The 14,799-nt window shown below is 51.2% G+C and overlaps 4 protein-coding genes across 4 annotated transcripts; 3 read left to right on the forward strand and 1 right to left on the reverse strand.

The window, feature by feature from the left end:
- Positions 1–621: 621 nt before the first annotated feature.
- Positions 622–1,674, forward strand: PG986_001903 (uncharacterized protein; the record flags this gene model as incomplete). Its single annotated transcript, XM_066838125.1, has 1 exon — positions 622–1,674. The coding sequence occupies one exon, from the start codon at positions 622–624 to the stop codon at positions 1,672–1,674; it is 1,053 nt and encodes a 350-aa protein (XP_066707018.1).
- Positions 1,675–4,263: 2,589 nt separating this feature from the next.
- Positions 4,264–5,739, forward strand: PG986_001904 (uncharacterized protein; the record flags this gene model as incomplete). Its single annotated transcript, XM_066838126.1, has 3 exons — positions 4,264–5,160; positions 5,216–5,686; positions 5,734–5,739. The coding sequence occupies 3 exons, from the start codon at positions 4,264–4,266 to the stop codon at positions 5,737–5,739; spliced, it is 1,374 nt and encodes a 457-aa protein (XP_066707019.1).
- Positions 5,740–8,125: 2,386 nt separating this feature from the next.
- PG986_001905 (kinesin light chain 1) lies at positions 8,126–11,589 on the forward strand (the record flags this gene model as incomplete). Its single annotated transcript, XM_066838127.1, has 3 exons — positions 8,126–8,870; positions 8,923–9,549; positions 9,596–11,589. 3 exons carry the CDS (start codon positions 8,126–8,128, stop codon positions 11,587–11,589), a joined length of 3,366 nt encoding a protein of 1,121 aa, XP_066707020.1.
- Positions 11,590–11,996: 407 nt separating this feature from the next.
- PG986_001906 (FluG domain-containing protein) lies at positions 11,997–14,443 on the reverse strand (the record flags this gene model as incomplete). The annotated part of the gene is made up of 5 exons (XM_066838128.1): positions 11,997–12,985; positions 13,035–13,363; positions 13,417–13,904; positions 13,952–14,162; positions 14,217–14,443. 5 exons carry the CDS (start codon positions 14,441–14,443, stop codon positions 11,997–11,999), a joined length of 2,244 nt encoding a protein of 747 aa, XP_066707021.1.
- Between the last annotated feature and the right edge of the window lie 356 nt (positions 14,444–14,799).

Below are 14,799 nucleotides of genomic sequence, written 5' to 3' on the forward strand. Positions count from 1 at the left end.
TTGCATCCTAACATGCTACCATAATTCTTCTATTCACTTCTTCATAAGTCGTGTTTAGCGAGAGCCATGACCAAGCATGGGAAAATTAGCACTACAAGTTGCCCAATGTGCCGCGAACTCATTCTGCAGATGTTCATGACGGGAAGGTAAATCAATTCTCGCCGTTGGCAGACGACCAAAGACGGTGTATGTTTAGTTGGGGTTTGTCGAGAGCAATACGCTGCTGGATAGTCTTTCCTATCTAATCATTCCCACGAACACCCTGTTGGCAGCCCTAAGCGATCAGCCACTCAGGTAATGGAATCGGAAGACGGATTCGCCGCTGGCTAGGATCAATATTAATCCGATGACGTATATGCAGAGGAGTATGCTTCCTTCTACTGTATCTAAGACACCGGGCTAATATTAGCTTCCTTATATTGTTCCACCAATGTACTGGATCAAAGAGCAAATATATAATACCTTTTCGAATTGCTTGCTGAGTATTGTTCTAGAAAAGCGCTTCCAATTTCTTATTTCTAAACTTAATTGGACATTGTTAACCCAGCAACCCGTCGGGCACGAGGAATTTTGGGGTGGTAAACCAGAGCCATTCGTAGCAAGATTCTAATCGCGATTGAAATGTCAGATGAGGACTCCTCTCTGAGATCATATACCACTGCAGCAGAAACCCCTTTTGAGCCGGAACCACTTGGACATACCGATTCCTTTCCGGCTACTTCCTATGTGGATCCCGAAAACGAGGTTGATATATTCGCTAGAAATGAGGGCCCGGGTACCCATGGCACTCAACCTGCGAACATCCTCAGTGTACACGGCCGGCAGTTTTACGACAATTTCCGCTGTCCGCAAACTGATACAATTGAGACGGCCCGTATAGAAGGCTCACCACCCTGGAAGAGCTTTGTACTTCTTACTCTTCCACCCTTTAGTCGAGGCCAGCCTCGCCGCGGTTATACGTGCAAGAAAGAACAGCTAGGAATCCGGTCGTCCCGATTCACCGATCTACGCATATTAACTGCACAACAACTAAGGGACTATATCCGTGACCACGACGTACCTGGGATCCACTGGATATGCCCGTATGTCGATCTTGATCCATTACTCAATAATGGCCGTGCCGGTTATCCACAAAGGAACACTTATACTTGGATGAAACTTGATGGCCCCGAACCTCCATTTATCAGCCGTGGAGTGTGGAATAGCGTCCTTGGCAATCAAGGGCAACTCCGTATTGATGCGCATTACGAGATTACTGGCCAACACCTGCCCATCGAGCCGTATCCACCCTCAGCCAGAACGAGCCTCCAGATCGATGGTGCACGGCTCAGGAACCAGACGCACATAGCATCTGTCGTGGCCCTAACCCCCTCAACCCAACCGGCGCCGCGACAGGACAGAGTGCTAGTGACTCCGCGGAGTGAGACCCAAGAGGAACAGCAGTGGCCTATGCAGGCCCCACGAAGTCAGCCTCAGCCAACAATCGAAAGGCCTCAACGCCCAAGACCAGCAAGTCTTTTCAGGCCAGGGCCATTGACCCAGTCACCACCAGCTGCAAACAGCATACCTAGATCAGATAATCCTACGGAGTCACGAAATAGACCTCCAGGTACCGCTGATCCGCTGGAAGATGTAAGACCCCACTGGAAACTCTATGGAGGACGCCCAGACTAACGCTATGTCTAGTTTCTAGCCATATATAATGAACCCGATGGCCGGGATATCACAGGAAGATGTCGTGTCTGTGTAGAAACGAGTTCTTCAAGGGGCGAATCGATAAACCAACAGTCTATGGCTACTATGGTTATCCAATGCGGCTGTGTATATTGCGATTACTGCACGCGGTTAGCAGTCAACTATGGAACTAACTATATAATCTGCGGAAATAATGGCAGCCATAGGGAACAATCGTTGTCGACATTCTTCACTACACGCTTTAATGAACGGTATAGCAAGGTTCGGATACCTGTACGCACTTTTAAACAACTTGGATTTCCGTGGACTGAGGATCACACACTGAAACCCCAATGGACGCGAAGGGCGCGAAGCCCAGTACTTCGAGTTGATGCCGAGGAAGACTGCCCGATTTGCTATGACACCTTAGGGGACCTCTTTCAAAACTGCTCCATTACGTGTGCCGGTGCGTCTGTCCACATATTTCATACCACATGCCTGGCGCGTCACTTTCGCAATGCTGCGCGTCGCTTCCTGGCCATGTCCTGCCCGCTGTGTCGGGCAGCCGTACGGAGAGTTTTTACAACTGGCCAGTGGTTCAGCCAGTCTCAATGGTATACAGAAAGCGAGCGTTTTGGGGACGACCGAGAATTCTATGTGACATGGTTACAGTTCAATAAATATCATCCTGTTAACTATCCGAGAATTACGCAAAGCCGACGACAGGAAAGGGATGTTGAAATCGCATATCAGCAAATGAGCGAAGAGCAAGCCCAGGAAGAACTCAGGAGACGAAACGACGAAATTGACGAGCAACGATCTGTGGGCGAGACGCTATAACTCGGAACAATACGATGCGATACTAGAAAACGGAGAGAAACACAGGGAAGTCCAAGGCTCAGCGTTCATTTTTTAACATTAAGGTCTTATGTATTAGGGTAGAATTAAATCTTTGCACAAGTGCGTATGTGTCCTCACGGAAGCAGTGGTCTGCGGCTCCAGCGACAGATCATTGTGGTGTCCAGGCAGGGTCTTGATCATGGCCTGTCATCAGTCTTCAAAGCTCCTGTTTCTCCAGTGCGCTAGGCGAGTGCGCAATTGGCAATCAGCAAAATCATGTTTTAGCGTTGCCCATTCAGGTGTCAGATTATTCGGCTGGGGTACTATTGGTTTCATGCACCGTGCGTAAATGATGTGGCAGAAATACTGTCCAGTAGCCAGCTCATTCCTGTAGTGTTCCTAACATGGACTTCACTGCTAGACCACAGAACGCTAATGCTTGAGCTTACTACTAATTCGACGCCAAAACCTGCCTTGACAGCATACTCCACGTTGAACAAACAACACGGTACCGCTAGCAATAGGGGTCATGGGTGTTTACGGTAGATGACCTGACGAATACCTCGTCGATCAAACATAAATACACCAGGATTTGCGTTAAGCCAATATCTTTTGGATGGTAGTATCTTCAGGACAACGATCAATATCGCGTTATAATGCATGCAGTATGTGTAGAAGGGGAAAAAAATATCAATAATGGTAGGTGGGTTTTGTTATTCGGGTACTTATTCTCCGCTGTAGAGGCTCGCCCTTGAGTAAAACCCTGTCCTTGGAGACTCTTGCTACATTAGCGTTTAGGCGTTGGTAAGCCACGAAGTGCGCACACCAAATTAATGTGATTCTTTCATACTACTTATAATAGCGTACCGTATCCTTTTGGCCAGAGTTGAATGTATATGAGTTTATTACCCTGACTGAAATAGATTCGTACAATTCGGTTCAGCGTCCGCTTTCGCTTTCCAGATTGGGATGCAGTGGGTCGCTGCAAGTAATGTGGCATGGGCACATGCCTGCCAGAGTCCCACAAGTCATTCTGGCGTTCCATGTACCGTTACGATCATGCAAGTCCGAGATGCCCTGAAGGCTGAAACAGTATGTAATTATGAATGGATTGCCGTTTATATGCTGACTGTGTAAAGCGTCACATTTACGCCATCCTTTAAGCACATGCATGATCCCCGATACTCGTGAGAAGCTCAACATAAAGTGAGCGGCCGGGATCATAATCTGTACAGTACAGTCCTGTGCTGTTATCCCGCATGCTTCAATCAATTGGCCTTGTTAAGGTGATTTGCTCTATTATAGGCATCTTCCAGTAGATCCCGCGATACGTGTCGGTCGGGATTGTTACCGCCATGGTATGTCCGAGGAGGTCAACGGCTTCTGTACTCCGTCGGTCGTCGAGGTATGCGCTTGCGGTGGCCGTGGACGTGCGGTACCATGATGGCCCTGTGAGGAAGGCTTGTAAGGTTTACATCAAGACGACATGGGACGAGCTATTGCTCGGTTTCTGTGCTGCTTTGAATAAGTACCTGCCCAGCCAGAGGCGGGGACTTTTGAAGACTCGACTGATTGCAAGAACCAGAAAGGGGATACTATTTACAGGAACTCGTTCCGCAGCAACAGACTCTAGGAATCGGGTTTCGAATGTGTTTCTAGAATCTATTCCTCCAGTATATGTAGCTTGCCCATCTAGTTCACGTCGCTAATCAAATCTTCCTATTCTTAATTATTAACACAGTTATTATCATGAATCGAGCAGACCGTCGAGCACTAGAGGAGTCGCAAGGGTTAGTAGGGAGACGCGCGCTAGGGAGGACCCGATCTACCCGCAATAGAGTAGGAAACAACCCAGATCCTGGAGTTGAAACAACAGAAGGTGCGGTAGGGACGACCAGATCTACCCACAACAGACCAGGCACCAACCCAGAACTTAGAGATGAGACGCCCGAAGGCGAGATCCCAATTGCGATCGAGGTGTCGGATGAGGACGTTTCCATGAGGTCACATACCACTACAGAAGCTGAATCCGTACCCGATGCGCAAGTCACGGCGGAATCGCCCTTTGAGCCTGAGCTTGAGCCTGAGCCTGAGCCTGAGCCTGAGCCACTTGGACATGCCGAAACAACTAGACATACCAATCCTATTCCAAATACTTCCTCTCTTGGCACCGATGACGAAGCTGATGTATTCGCCACGGATGATGGCCCGAGTACTCATGGGACCCAGTCTACGAATATTCGCACAGTACGCGGCAGGCAATTTTACGAGGATTTCCGCTGCCCACAAACTGGTGGATACGAAACTGCTCGGATCGAAGGCTCGCCGCCCTGGAAGGGTTATGTACTTCTTACCTTGCCACCTTTTAGTCGCGGCCAGCCTCGCCGTGGTTATGCGTGCAAAAAAGAACAGCTAGGAATCCGGTTGTCTAAGTTCGAAAGCCTCCGTATGTTAACTTCGCAACGGCTAGCCCAATATATCCATGGGAATGGAGTACCTGGAATCTTCTGGATATGTCCATATACAAATCTCGATCCATTGCTCGACGACGATCATGTCAATAATCCACAGAGGAACACCTATACTTGGATGAAGCTTGACGGGCCTGACCCACCCTTTGTCAGTCGTGGCGTATGGAATAGCGTCGTCAGAGACGAAGGGCAGGACCGTATTGATACACACTACCAAATAACTGGCCAAGACCCCCCCACTGGAGCCTCTTCCTTCCTCGACTAGAGCTAGCCTTCAAGCTGATGGTGCACGGCTCAGGAGCCAGACGCCTGCGGACTTAAGGCCTGAGGAAAGCGGCAGTGGTGCGGCACCCAGGCGTCCTCGCCAGCCACAAGCATCACGGCGCCAGCCACGTTCCGCACAGGCCGCGCGAAGCCAGCCTCTCCCGTCGGTCGAAAGGCCTCGAGGTCAACAGTCTCGCACAGGTGACGAGAGTCAAGGCCAGACATCAGCTGACCTGAGGTCTGGAATTCCCGTGTTCGCCCAAGACCGCGCAGGTGTGACCAGTGTTGAAAGACGAGGCACCGGGCCGAGAACTCCAGCTACAGGAGACCATGGGTCATCACGAGATTCCCGGCCAGCTGCTACTTATGCCCCACAGCCCCAACCGGCCACGAGCCTATCGGGGCAAAGGACTCAAAGGGACAACGATTTAGAAAATGTAAATCGACACCGAGTATGAGTATACAAATTGCTGACTGACACCAGGAATAGTTTCTAGCCATATACAACACGGTCCATGGGCAAAGCATCGCAGGCCGATGCCAAAACTGTGTAACCACCAATTCCCTGAGGAGGGAGTCCATAGATGAACAGGCTTCGGCATCTATGGTTATACAATGCGGTTGTGGATACTGCGACGGATGCATGCGGCATGCAACGAATCGTAGGGAGGATAGCCTTATGGTTTGCCAAAACGATAACCACAGAGGAGAGACGACATGGGCATCCACCTTTTTCACCACACGTTATAGCGGAAGGTACAACCATGTCCGGATACCCGCGAAGACTTTCAACCAACATGGGCTCCCATGGACGGAAGAACATACCTTGAAACGCCAATGGGCTCAAAGCCCATTACTTCGAATCAACGCCGAGGAAGGCTGCTCCATTTGCTCCGAGTCACTAGGGGACCTTTTCCAAGATTGCACCATTGCATGTGAAAGTCTTCACATATTCCATACGAAATGCTTGGCAATATACTTTCGAACCGTCATGCGTGAGGAACGGAACGTAACCTGCCCCTTATGTCGGCAACCCACCGCCAAGGTGTTTACTACTGGCCAATGGATAAGCAAGTCCGACTGGTACACAGAAAGCGAGCAACTTGGGAATGACGAGTACCCCTACATCACATGGCTGCAATTCAATTTTCACCATAGTATCGACTATCCCAAAATTCTACAGAGCCGAGAACGAGAACGAATGGCCGATGTGGCACATGAAGACAGGAGTGACTGGCAAGCCCAGGAAGAACTAAGAAGACGTAGCGAGCGCTGATTCACGCCTGATTGGTGTGAACTAGGGATTAACGAACACAGGAGGTAAGCTATGTCACACAGGAGCACATGTCTCTCGATGAGCTCCGGCACGGATGCGGACGAGTAGATAGGTAGATGTAGACATTAATAGTAATACTTCTCTTAGGCGAGATGGTCCATCACGTGCTTTAGAATAACAAGTACAGTGTAGCTGATATAATGTAATATATCGCGGCATTGGTGCCCTGATAAAGCAGTATTGCGGGAATGAGCGCTAATGCAAGGACTGCTGCGTGGAGGACAGGGCAGTGGTACAGACGGCAACGAGCAAAGCATGGTGCAGGCCATTCCCAAGTTAAGGCCATGCTAGCAGCCATAAGATTCGCAATCTGCAAGTAAGGGAATGGCGAAACCGCGCTGTCGAGGGAATGGGTCACAAAGTCCCAAAAGATCTTAGGCCATATAAAAGCGTGCAACAAAGCGGCGATCTGGTCTTTCGCTGATTAGTATGGGCGGAAAGCTCGGGTTGTGGACCTCACAGAAAGCCGCAGTCGAACTGATGAGCCTTGCTAGAAATAGCTGAGTTGAGGTCTCCATCTGGAAGATGCAAGGCTTGGCTAGCTTACGCGTTTGGGGTTCGCGCACATGCGCGTAGTGTATATACTAGAGCGCGACGACGTGCTGGGATCGGGGTTTCTAGTTACGCGCGGCAGATTTCTGCTACCAGGAAGCCGCGAATCGACTGTGTTGGCCAAGTACTGTACGCTAACACCGCGCCCCACCTAGCGTCGGTGGCCTATTCCCTGCTTGTGATTCCTTCAGCACCGTACAATCCACGAACGACGCCGATGCCGAGCGCTTCGCTCGTGATTGCGGATTTCGTAGTCTACGAGGACGCTGCCCACTACGGCGACGATTGCGCACTGTGGCTGGCATAACACGGCAGCTAGGAGATGTCAGGTCGTGCAGGGGTGGGTGGATGTCCGTCCTTGCCAGTGGTACCTGGGGCAGTCAATTTCACGTTCAGGTTATTGCGCCAAAGTGTGGTGCACAGGCGTAGCAGTCCTTGTGCAAGCCCTGTACGCGTACTGAAGTTTTGAGCTTCAGCAGGCTTCTTGCTGCTTTGGCTCACTTTGAGCCATCGTGACGATCGAGGCAATCTCCCTGATCGGACTCGAATGAATGGCTTCGTTGGCGTTGCTTATCACGAAGGCTGAAGCGAATAGCACAGCCCCACAAGTCCACATAGTTCGTAACTCCGCAACAACTCGGTTTCTTTTCGCGAAAACGTCAATTGTGGGATCGCATGCGCGCTCCGTACTGCTTGATCCACGGGCCGAACCGCAAGCTAGCTGGGAAGCAAGCCTGGCTGTGGTATTTCGTAATACTAAACGGAATGTCGGCGGGCGTGCACGAATCTTGATCCTTCGTCTGCTTGCCATCCCTGGCTTACGGCTGAGCCATACCCCGCACCTGCAGCCTGGTGCACGGCCAGCTGATCGGTCCTCACAATGATGGAGATGTTGACATCGGTTTAGCTTCTTGAAGCAAGATCGCCACACTCCAGGTTCTCGTTCATTCCAACGATGCGCTGAGTCGCGTAGCTCCTGCGCCCTACGATGCGGCTACTCCAATGCGACGATGCTGGCCGGTACAGCTTGACCGACGACTTCGTTGCCGACAATGCGCCTCCTTACGCGATCCTTTCCCACACGTGGGGCCCAGACGAGGTCGTCTATGCGGATCTAGCGAACACACCAGCTGCTTGGCAGCATAAGGCTGGCTATGACAAGATCAAGTTTTGTGCCGAACAAGCGGAGCAGCACGGGTTGCGATACTTCTGGGTCGATACCTGCTGCATCGACAAGTCCAACAACATCGAGCTGCAGACTGCGATCAACAGCATGTTCCGGTGGTACCGCGATGCGAAACGATGTTACGTCTATCTTGCCGACGTCTCCAGCGCTGCCGACACTGATGCGCGGGACAACGTGGCGCCTTGGGAAGCGGCCTTCCGAAAAAGCAGATGGTTCACCCGTGGCTGGACACTTCAAGAGCTCCTCGCGCCGACGTCGGTGGACTTCTATTCCAAGGAAGGCGTGTGGCTCGGTGACAAGCAATCTCTGGGACCTGCGATACGCGACATCACAGGCATTCCGGCGAGTGCACTCTACGGTACTCCTTTGTCCGACTTTCCCGTCTCGGAACGAGAAGCCTGGGTCCGCAACCGTCAAACCAAATACCCGGAGGACCTGGCGTATGCGCTCCTGGGGATATTCGACGTTCACATGCTACCGAACTACGGCGAAGGGCGGGAAAATGCCCAGAAACGGCTGCGAAAGAAGATCCAGAAAGCCGTGAAGGGTGAGTTTGTTCCTTCCAAACAGTGATGCTAGGAGAAGGCTGACTGAAAAAGGGACTCGAGCCAACGATTTCTCTGTCACTTTCAGCCTGTCGGATGTTCCTGAGACGCGGCACTTCGTCGGAAGAGAAGGTGAACTGGCGGAGATCCGTAGCAGTCTAAGCTCGGATGGAAGCCGTCGCGTCATTGTTCTCCACGGGCTCGGCGGTATTGGCAAGACACAAATCGCCATTACCTACGCAAAACGATACAGAGACGAGTATTCCGCTGTATTCTGGCTCAACATCAAGGACGAGGCCTCGATCCAGCAAAGCTTTATCAAAGTAGCGACGCAGATAATGCAGCAGTATCCCGACGCCAGCCTCTTAAGTGCTGAAGGCAAACGGCAGAGTCATGAAGAGACAATAGAAGCCGTCAAGGCCTGGCTAAGCCTACCAAACAACACGAGGTGGCTTCTTATCTACGACAACCTCGACAATCCGAGATTGACCAATAGTGCCGAAGGCGCAGGAATTGACATCCATCAATTTCTTCCTACGGCGTATCAAGGCTCGATCATTATTACGACACGCTCGTCGCAAGTGGATCTTGGTTACATGATTCGAATAAGAAAGCTCGTCTCAATAGAGAACAGTCTAGAAATCCTCTCGAAAACCTCAGGCAGGCATGATTTACAATACGGTAAGAAGCTTATCGCCAATTGAAGTCTTACTAATGACTGTTGCAGACGTTGACGCTAGAAGTCTCGTAAGGGAGCTTGATGGGCTACCCCTTGCCCTTGCCACGGCTGGAGCTTACTTGAAGCGGGTTTCAATCGGCTTCGATGGTTACCTTCGTCTATACAAAGAGTCGTGGGCAAGACTTCACGCAAGCACTCCGGGTCTAGGCTCCTACCAAGACCGCACGCTCTGCTCCACATGGCAGCTCTCGTATGATCAATTGCGGAGACACAATCCACTCGCAGGCCACCTACTCCGATGGTGGGCGTATTTTGACAACGAAGACATCTGGTTCGAACTCCTCCAGGCCGACGAAGACGATCGTCCAGCCTGGGTATACGAACTGAATGATGAGTTGAGTTTCAATGACGCAATGGGTACGCTGCACGATTACGGGCTTGTCGACCAACACACTGGCACTCCGGGCCTAACCGAGTCAAGGGGATACAGCATCCACTCCTGTGTACACAATTGGACCATCCACATGTTGAACCAAACCTGGGATGTTGACTTGGCTAGATTCACGATAGGCTGTGTAGCCTCACTGGTCCCATCAAGGGACAGCTCCCAGTTTTGGCAGCTACAGAGACGGCTTCTATCACATGCCGTCAGATGTTACGCTACGATTCGAGATAGCGATCACGATATACCATGGGCCTTTCACAGCCTAGGCGACCTCTACTCCGACCAGGGCAAGATGGCCGAGGCCGAGGCGATGTACCAACGGGCACTGAAAGGATACGAGAAGGCATGGGGTCCAGACCACACATCCACACTCGACACGGTCAACAACTTAGGCATCCTCTACTCCGACCAGGGCAGGATGGCCGAGGCCGAGGCGATGTACCAACGGGCACTGCAAGGATACGAGAAGGCATGGGGTCCAGACCACACATTTACACTCGACACGGTCAACAACTTAGGCCTCCTCTACTACGACCAGGGCAAGATGGACGAGGCCGAGACGATGTACCAACGGGCACTGCAAGGAAAGGAGAAGGCACGGGGACCAGACCACACATTTACACTCGACACGGTCAACAACTTAGGCCTCCTCTACTACGACCAGGGCAAGATGGACGAGGCCGAGACGATGTACCAACGGGCACTGCAAGGAAAGGAGAAGGCACGGGGACCAGACCACCCATCCACACTCGACACGGTCAACAACTTAGGCCTCCTCTACTACGACCAGGGCAAGATGGACGAGGCCGAGACGATGTACCAACGGGCACTGCAAGGAAAGGAGAAGGCACGGGGACCAGACCACCCATCCACACTCGACACGGTCAACAACTTAGGCATCCTCTACTCCGCCCAGGGCAAGATGGACGAGGCCGAGGCGATGTACCAACGGGCACTGCAAGGAAAGGAGAAGGCATGGGGTCCAGACCACACATCCACACTCGACACGGTCAACAACTTAGCCGTCCTCTACAAAGCCCAGGGCAAGATGGACGAGGCCGAGACGATGTACCAACGGGCACTGCAAGGAAAGGAGAAGGCATGGGGTCCAGACCACACATCCACACTCTCCACGGTCAACAACTTAGGCATCCTCTACTCCGACCAGGGCAGGATGGCCGAGGCCGAGGCGATGTACCAACAGGCACTGCAAGGATACGAGAAGGCATGGGGTCCAGACCACACATTTACACTCGACACGGTCAACAACTTAGGCCTCCTCTACTCCGACCAGGGCAGGATGGACGAGGCCGAGACGATGTACCAACGGGCACTGCAAGGATACGAGAAGGCTTTAGGTGCCGACATATTCGTTCGATATAGGCCGGCACTCAATACCATGCAAAACCTAGCAGATCTCAGAGCCCATCAGGGGCAGCGAACCGCAGCTAGAGAACTCTATATGAAAGCCTACGGCGGACTCGAACTACTTCTTGGCCCACAGAATATCGCCGTTCAATGCCTTCATGATACTATATCTCATTTAGAGAGATCGGATGGCAAGTCAAGCAATTGCTCCTGTACTTTGAGACCCTAGTATGTTAATTTCTAGAAACAGATCCAATCCTGCCGCCTACAAGCAGGATAAACATAAATGGCGTCAGCTTAGCTTGAGGCAATTCATTCCAAGGCTCCGAAAATAGCTATTGAGAAGCAACAGATAAAAATGTGTCGATTGCTAGCTGAACCTCTACGACCAGGCGAGCCTGGGGGAGCTGTAACGAATGTACTATAGGCAAATAGTGAAAATGGGCGAGAACGAGAGATCGGAGCGTTAGCTTAAGAGAAATGCGTTCCGGGGCTCAGGAGTGAAATCAACGTATCCGAGGACTCTTGCTTATCGCGGGTTTCAAGCCAGCTTGATGTAAGCCTTTATACAAGTGACGTCCTAGTCTGGTTAGCCTCCTTCCAATCCCCTGTTAACCTGGCATACTATATCGTAAATCATCCCACCGAAATCCTAGATCTGAGCCACACACCGTGGACAGTCTGTACATGATTTCGAAAGTGGTCAAGATCGTCCAGCTTGACGCCTTCTTCTACGCATGTAGGATGCTCGCAGAAGATGAGTTTGTCATGCTCAAGGTCTCTGATCTTCCTGACATGTGCGCGCTCGAAATGATCGTTCATCACCGCTGGCCGACTGTATGTGAAGGTTCGCTCTTGGTACGAAAGGCGACCATCCCCAATACACCGTGGACATTGTGTCTTCAGCATAAGTAATGGGAAAATATGACGATCGAGAGGGGTTGCATCGGTTATGTTCGGCTGAACCTGTGCTCGCTTGTGTATACGAGTACGTCTAGGCGTCTCCCGCTTTTGGCAGAGTCGGAACATAACATCGACAGCGTGAATGCATGACTCCAGCATATCCTCAAAGTTGGGCACTTCCGGTTGAAAAAGGAACGCCTCAGCCAGCTCTGCGCGTTCGGGGATTTGGAGGTCGATCTCTGGCTGCCAGGCTTCCTCAAGTTCCTCCAATTCTTCTTCACCTGCGACCTGTCTCTCGATGTCCCACGTGGGCCTGTTGTAGAAAAAGTATTGCCGGTACTGCTCCTCGACGTTGCTCACGCGTTGCGCTTGTTTCGTTCTGATGCTCCCTGACAGGACCCGGATTTCCTCCTCATTTCCTTGTCCTTTGTATCGATACCGACCAGCTTTGAGCATCTCTCGTCGTTGTTTCAGCGCTTCGATCTCGGGATCCGGCGGCAAGGACTCCCAAACTTGCTTGGGGACCATCTTCCTTCGAGCCCGTGGGTCACGCGTCATCCCGACATGAGTAAATAGGTTGATCAGAGCGTCTTCTGTTGGCTCGTCCAGAAAGGCGTTCTGTGTATCAAATTCGATGTTCTCGTTGATATACGCACTATTGAACGTAGCCCATTTGGGATCATGGCGTAGCGCCTGATCCCGCACAGCGTCAGGGGCCTTTCCTGCCCAATTTCAGTATAAACAGTAGATCAACACTGAACTGGGACTTACTGTTCATAGCGTTGGCATTGCCTCTTCGGAAGGCCTTTGGCGTGATAGATTCTTCATTCCCCATATCAAGGCTTTGTCGTTTCAGATCATCGCGAAGCTTGTGATACCGAACAACCTCATCTCCTACACGGAAAACCGGCCGCTTCAGCCACTCTTTCTTCCATCGAAGGGCTGTGCACTTGACCGGGCCCGCGTTCTTAACTTGGAAGACCCGCCGGACAGTCGTCAAGCTTGGGGCATCAAAAGCGTCGTCGCAGAGGGCTAAGCAGATTATCACATTGATAAAATTGTATATCAATTTGCGCGTCATAGTAAACCAGAAGATCGTGCTAAACAAAACGTCAGGAATGATTCCGAAATCATCGCAATAACTGACACTCACGGCTTCGGGTTGTTGTCCATTCCCTTGTGGTGTATGAATTTCACAGCCATGGAAAACATGTCTTGGCCGGTCTCTGGGTGGCGTACCACCATAAGTCGAATGTCTTCGTAGCACAACGCTTTCGGGCGACCACGATCAGTAGTTTCACGGGCCAAGATGTTTTCGAGCAGCTGAAACTCGTCTGGTGCATGGTTGTTGTCCTCATTCGAGCTGGTTGAGCATTTGGAGGCAAATAGATCTTCCCAAGATCCATCCGATGGCTTGTGTGTCTCGTTATCCACGAGCTCACCAGGTCGTGCTCCTGTGTATGCCAGAGCTTGGTATATACCAAGGAGATTGATACGTTGACGCTCACTTGCGAAAATGCCGTCGTCATAGGCGATGTTGAAGACCAGAAGAGCGAAAACACCGTCAGAATTCACGACTGGCTTACCATCAACATTCGGAGGACGGAGCTTGAAATGAGGTACCAAGGTAGCGTCATGCCACTGCGAAACTGTTAATGGCTGGAAGTGCTTATTTGTAACTTACGTACCTTGAGAATCTCTTTGTTATCGTTCGTGTCAATGTGGCGGCCATTGACGCTAGCATAGAGCTGCTTGTACTGACGATAGTACTCCCAAGATGTGCCCAATGACTTAATCCGGTATGTCTCACACATATGTAACAGAAAGTCCATTGCGGTTGCTCGGTCAGCTTGTTCAAGGACGGCTTTCCATGGCCCATTCACGACATCGCGACAGAAGCTATTCCATTAGTCAGATCTATGTGGCCAGTTGGGGGAAAGGGACGAGTCTCACATTTTCCATTTGCGCAAAATTCTTGCCACATTAATCTTGGTTTCATCAGCCCATGCCGGCTTCAGAAAACGGACTTCTTGCAGTTGCTTCCGAAGTGCTGCATGCTGCGTCGCCGTCAAGGACTTCGGGCCTTTCGAAACTCGATTCTGTTGTTCTCGGTGGATGAACTCATTCACAAAACCTTGGTGAGGGCCTTGTAGAACGGGTCGAGAACGAGTTGGCGCCATCTTTGGACGCAATGGTTTACTGGCGAGTGACCAGCTTGGGCTTGGTAGCCTGGAATGCGTACTCCCGGCTCGTTCTTATAATCCGATTGGGGGAAAGCAAGTAATAGGAAGGGGATTAGTCGAACTTGCCAATAGGGCAAGTGGGGCACAAGTTGAGCGGCTACGCCTATCCAATCAGCCCAGGCCTCATGAAGTGGGGCTATGTACTCAGTACGCGGGAGCAACCACCAACCATTTACTACCTCGCTGTCATGCCATCATAAAATGGAATCCCACGCTTGCCAAATTGGGGCCCCAGAACAGCGCTTTCTCCTTTTAACGTGTAGTCTAATATCGCATGCGCGTCAGCAAGTGTT

Source organism: Apiospora aurea, assembly GCF_038362705.1.
Source record: "Apiospora aurea strain CBS 24483 chromosome Unknown utg000001l_segment0_segment0, whole genome shotgun sequence".
Taxonomy (NCBI): domain Eukaryota; kingdom Fungi; phylum Ascomycota; class Sordariomycetes; order Amphisphaeriales; family Apiosporaceae; genus Apiospora; species Apiospora aurea.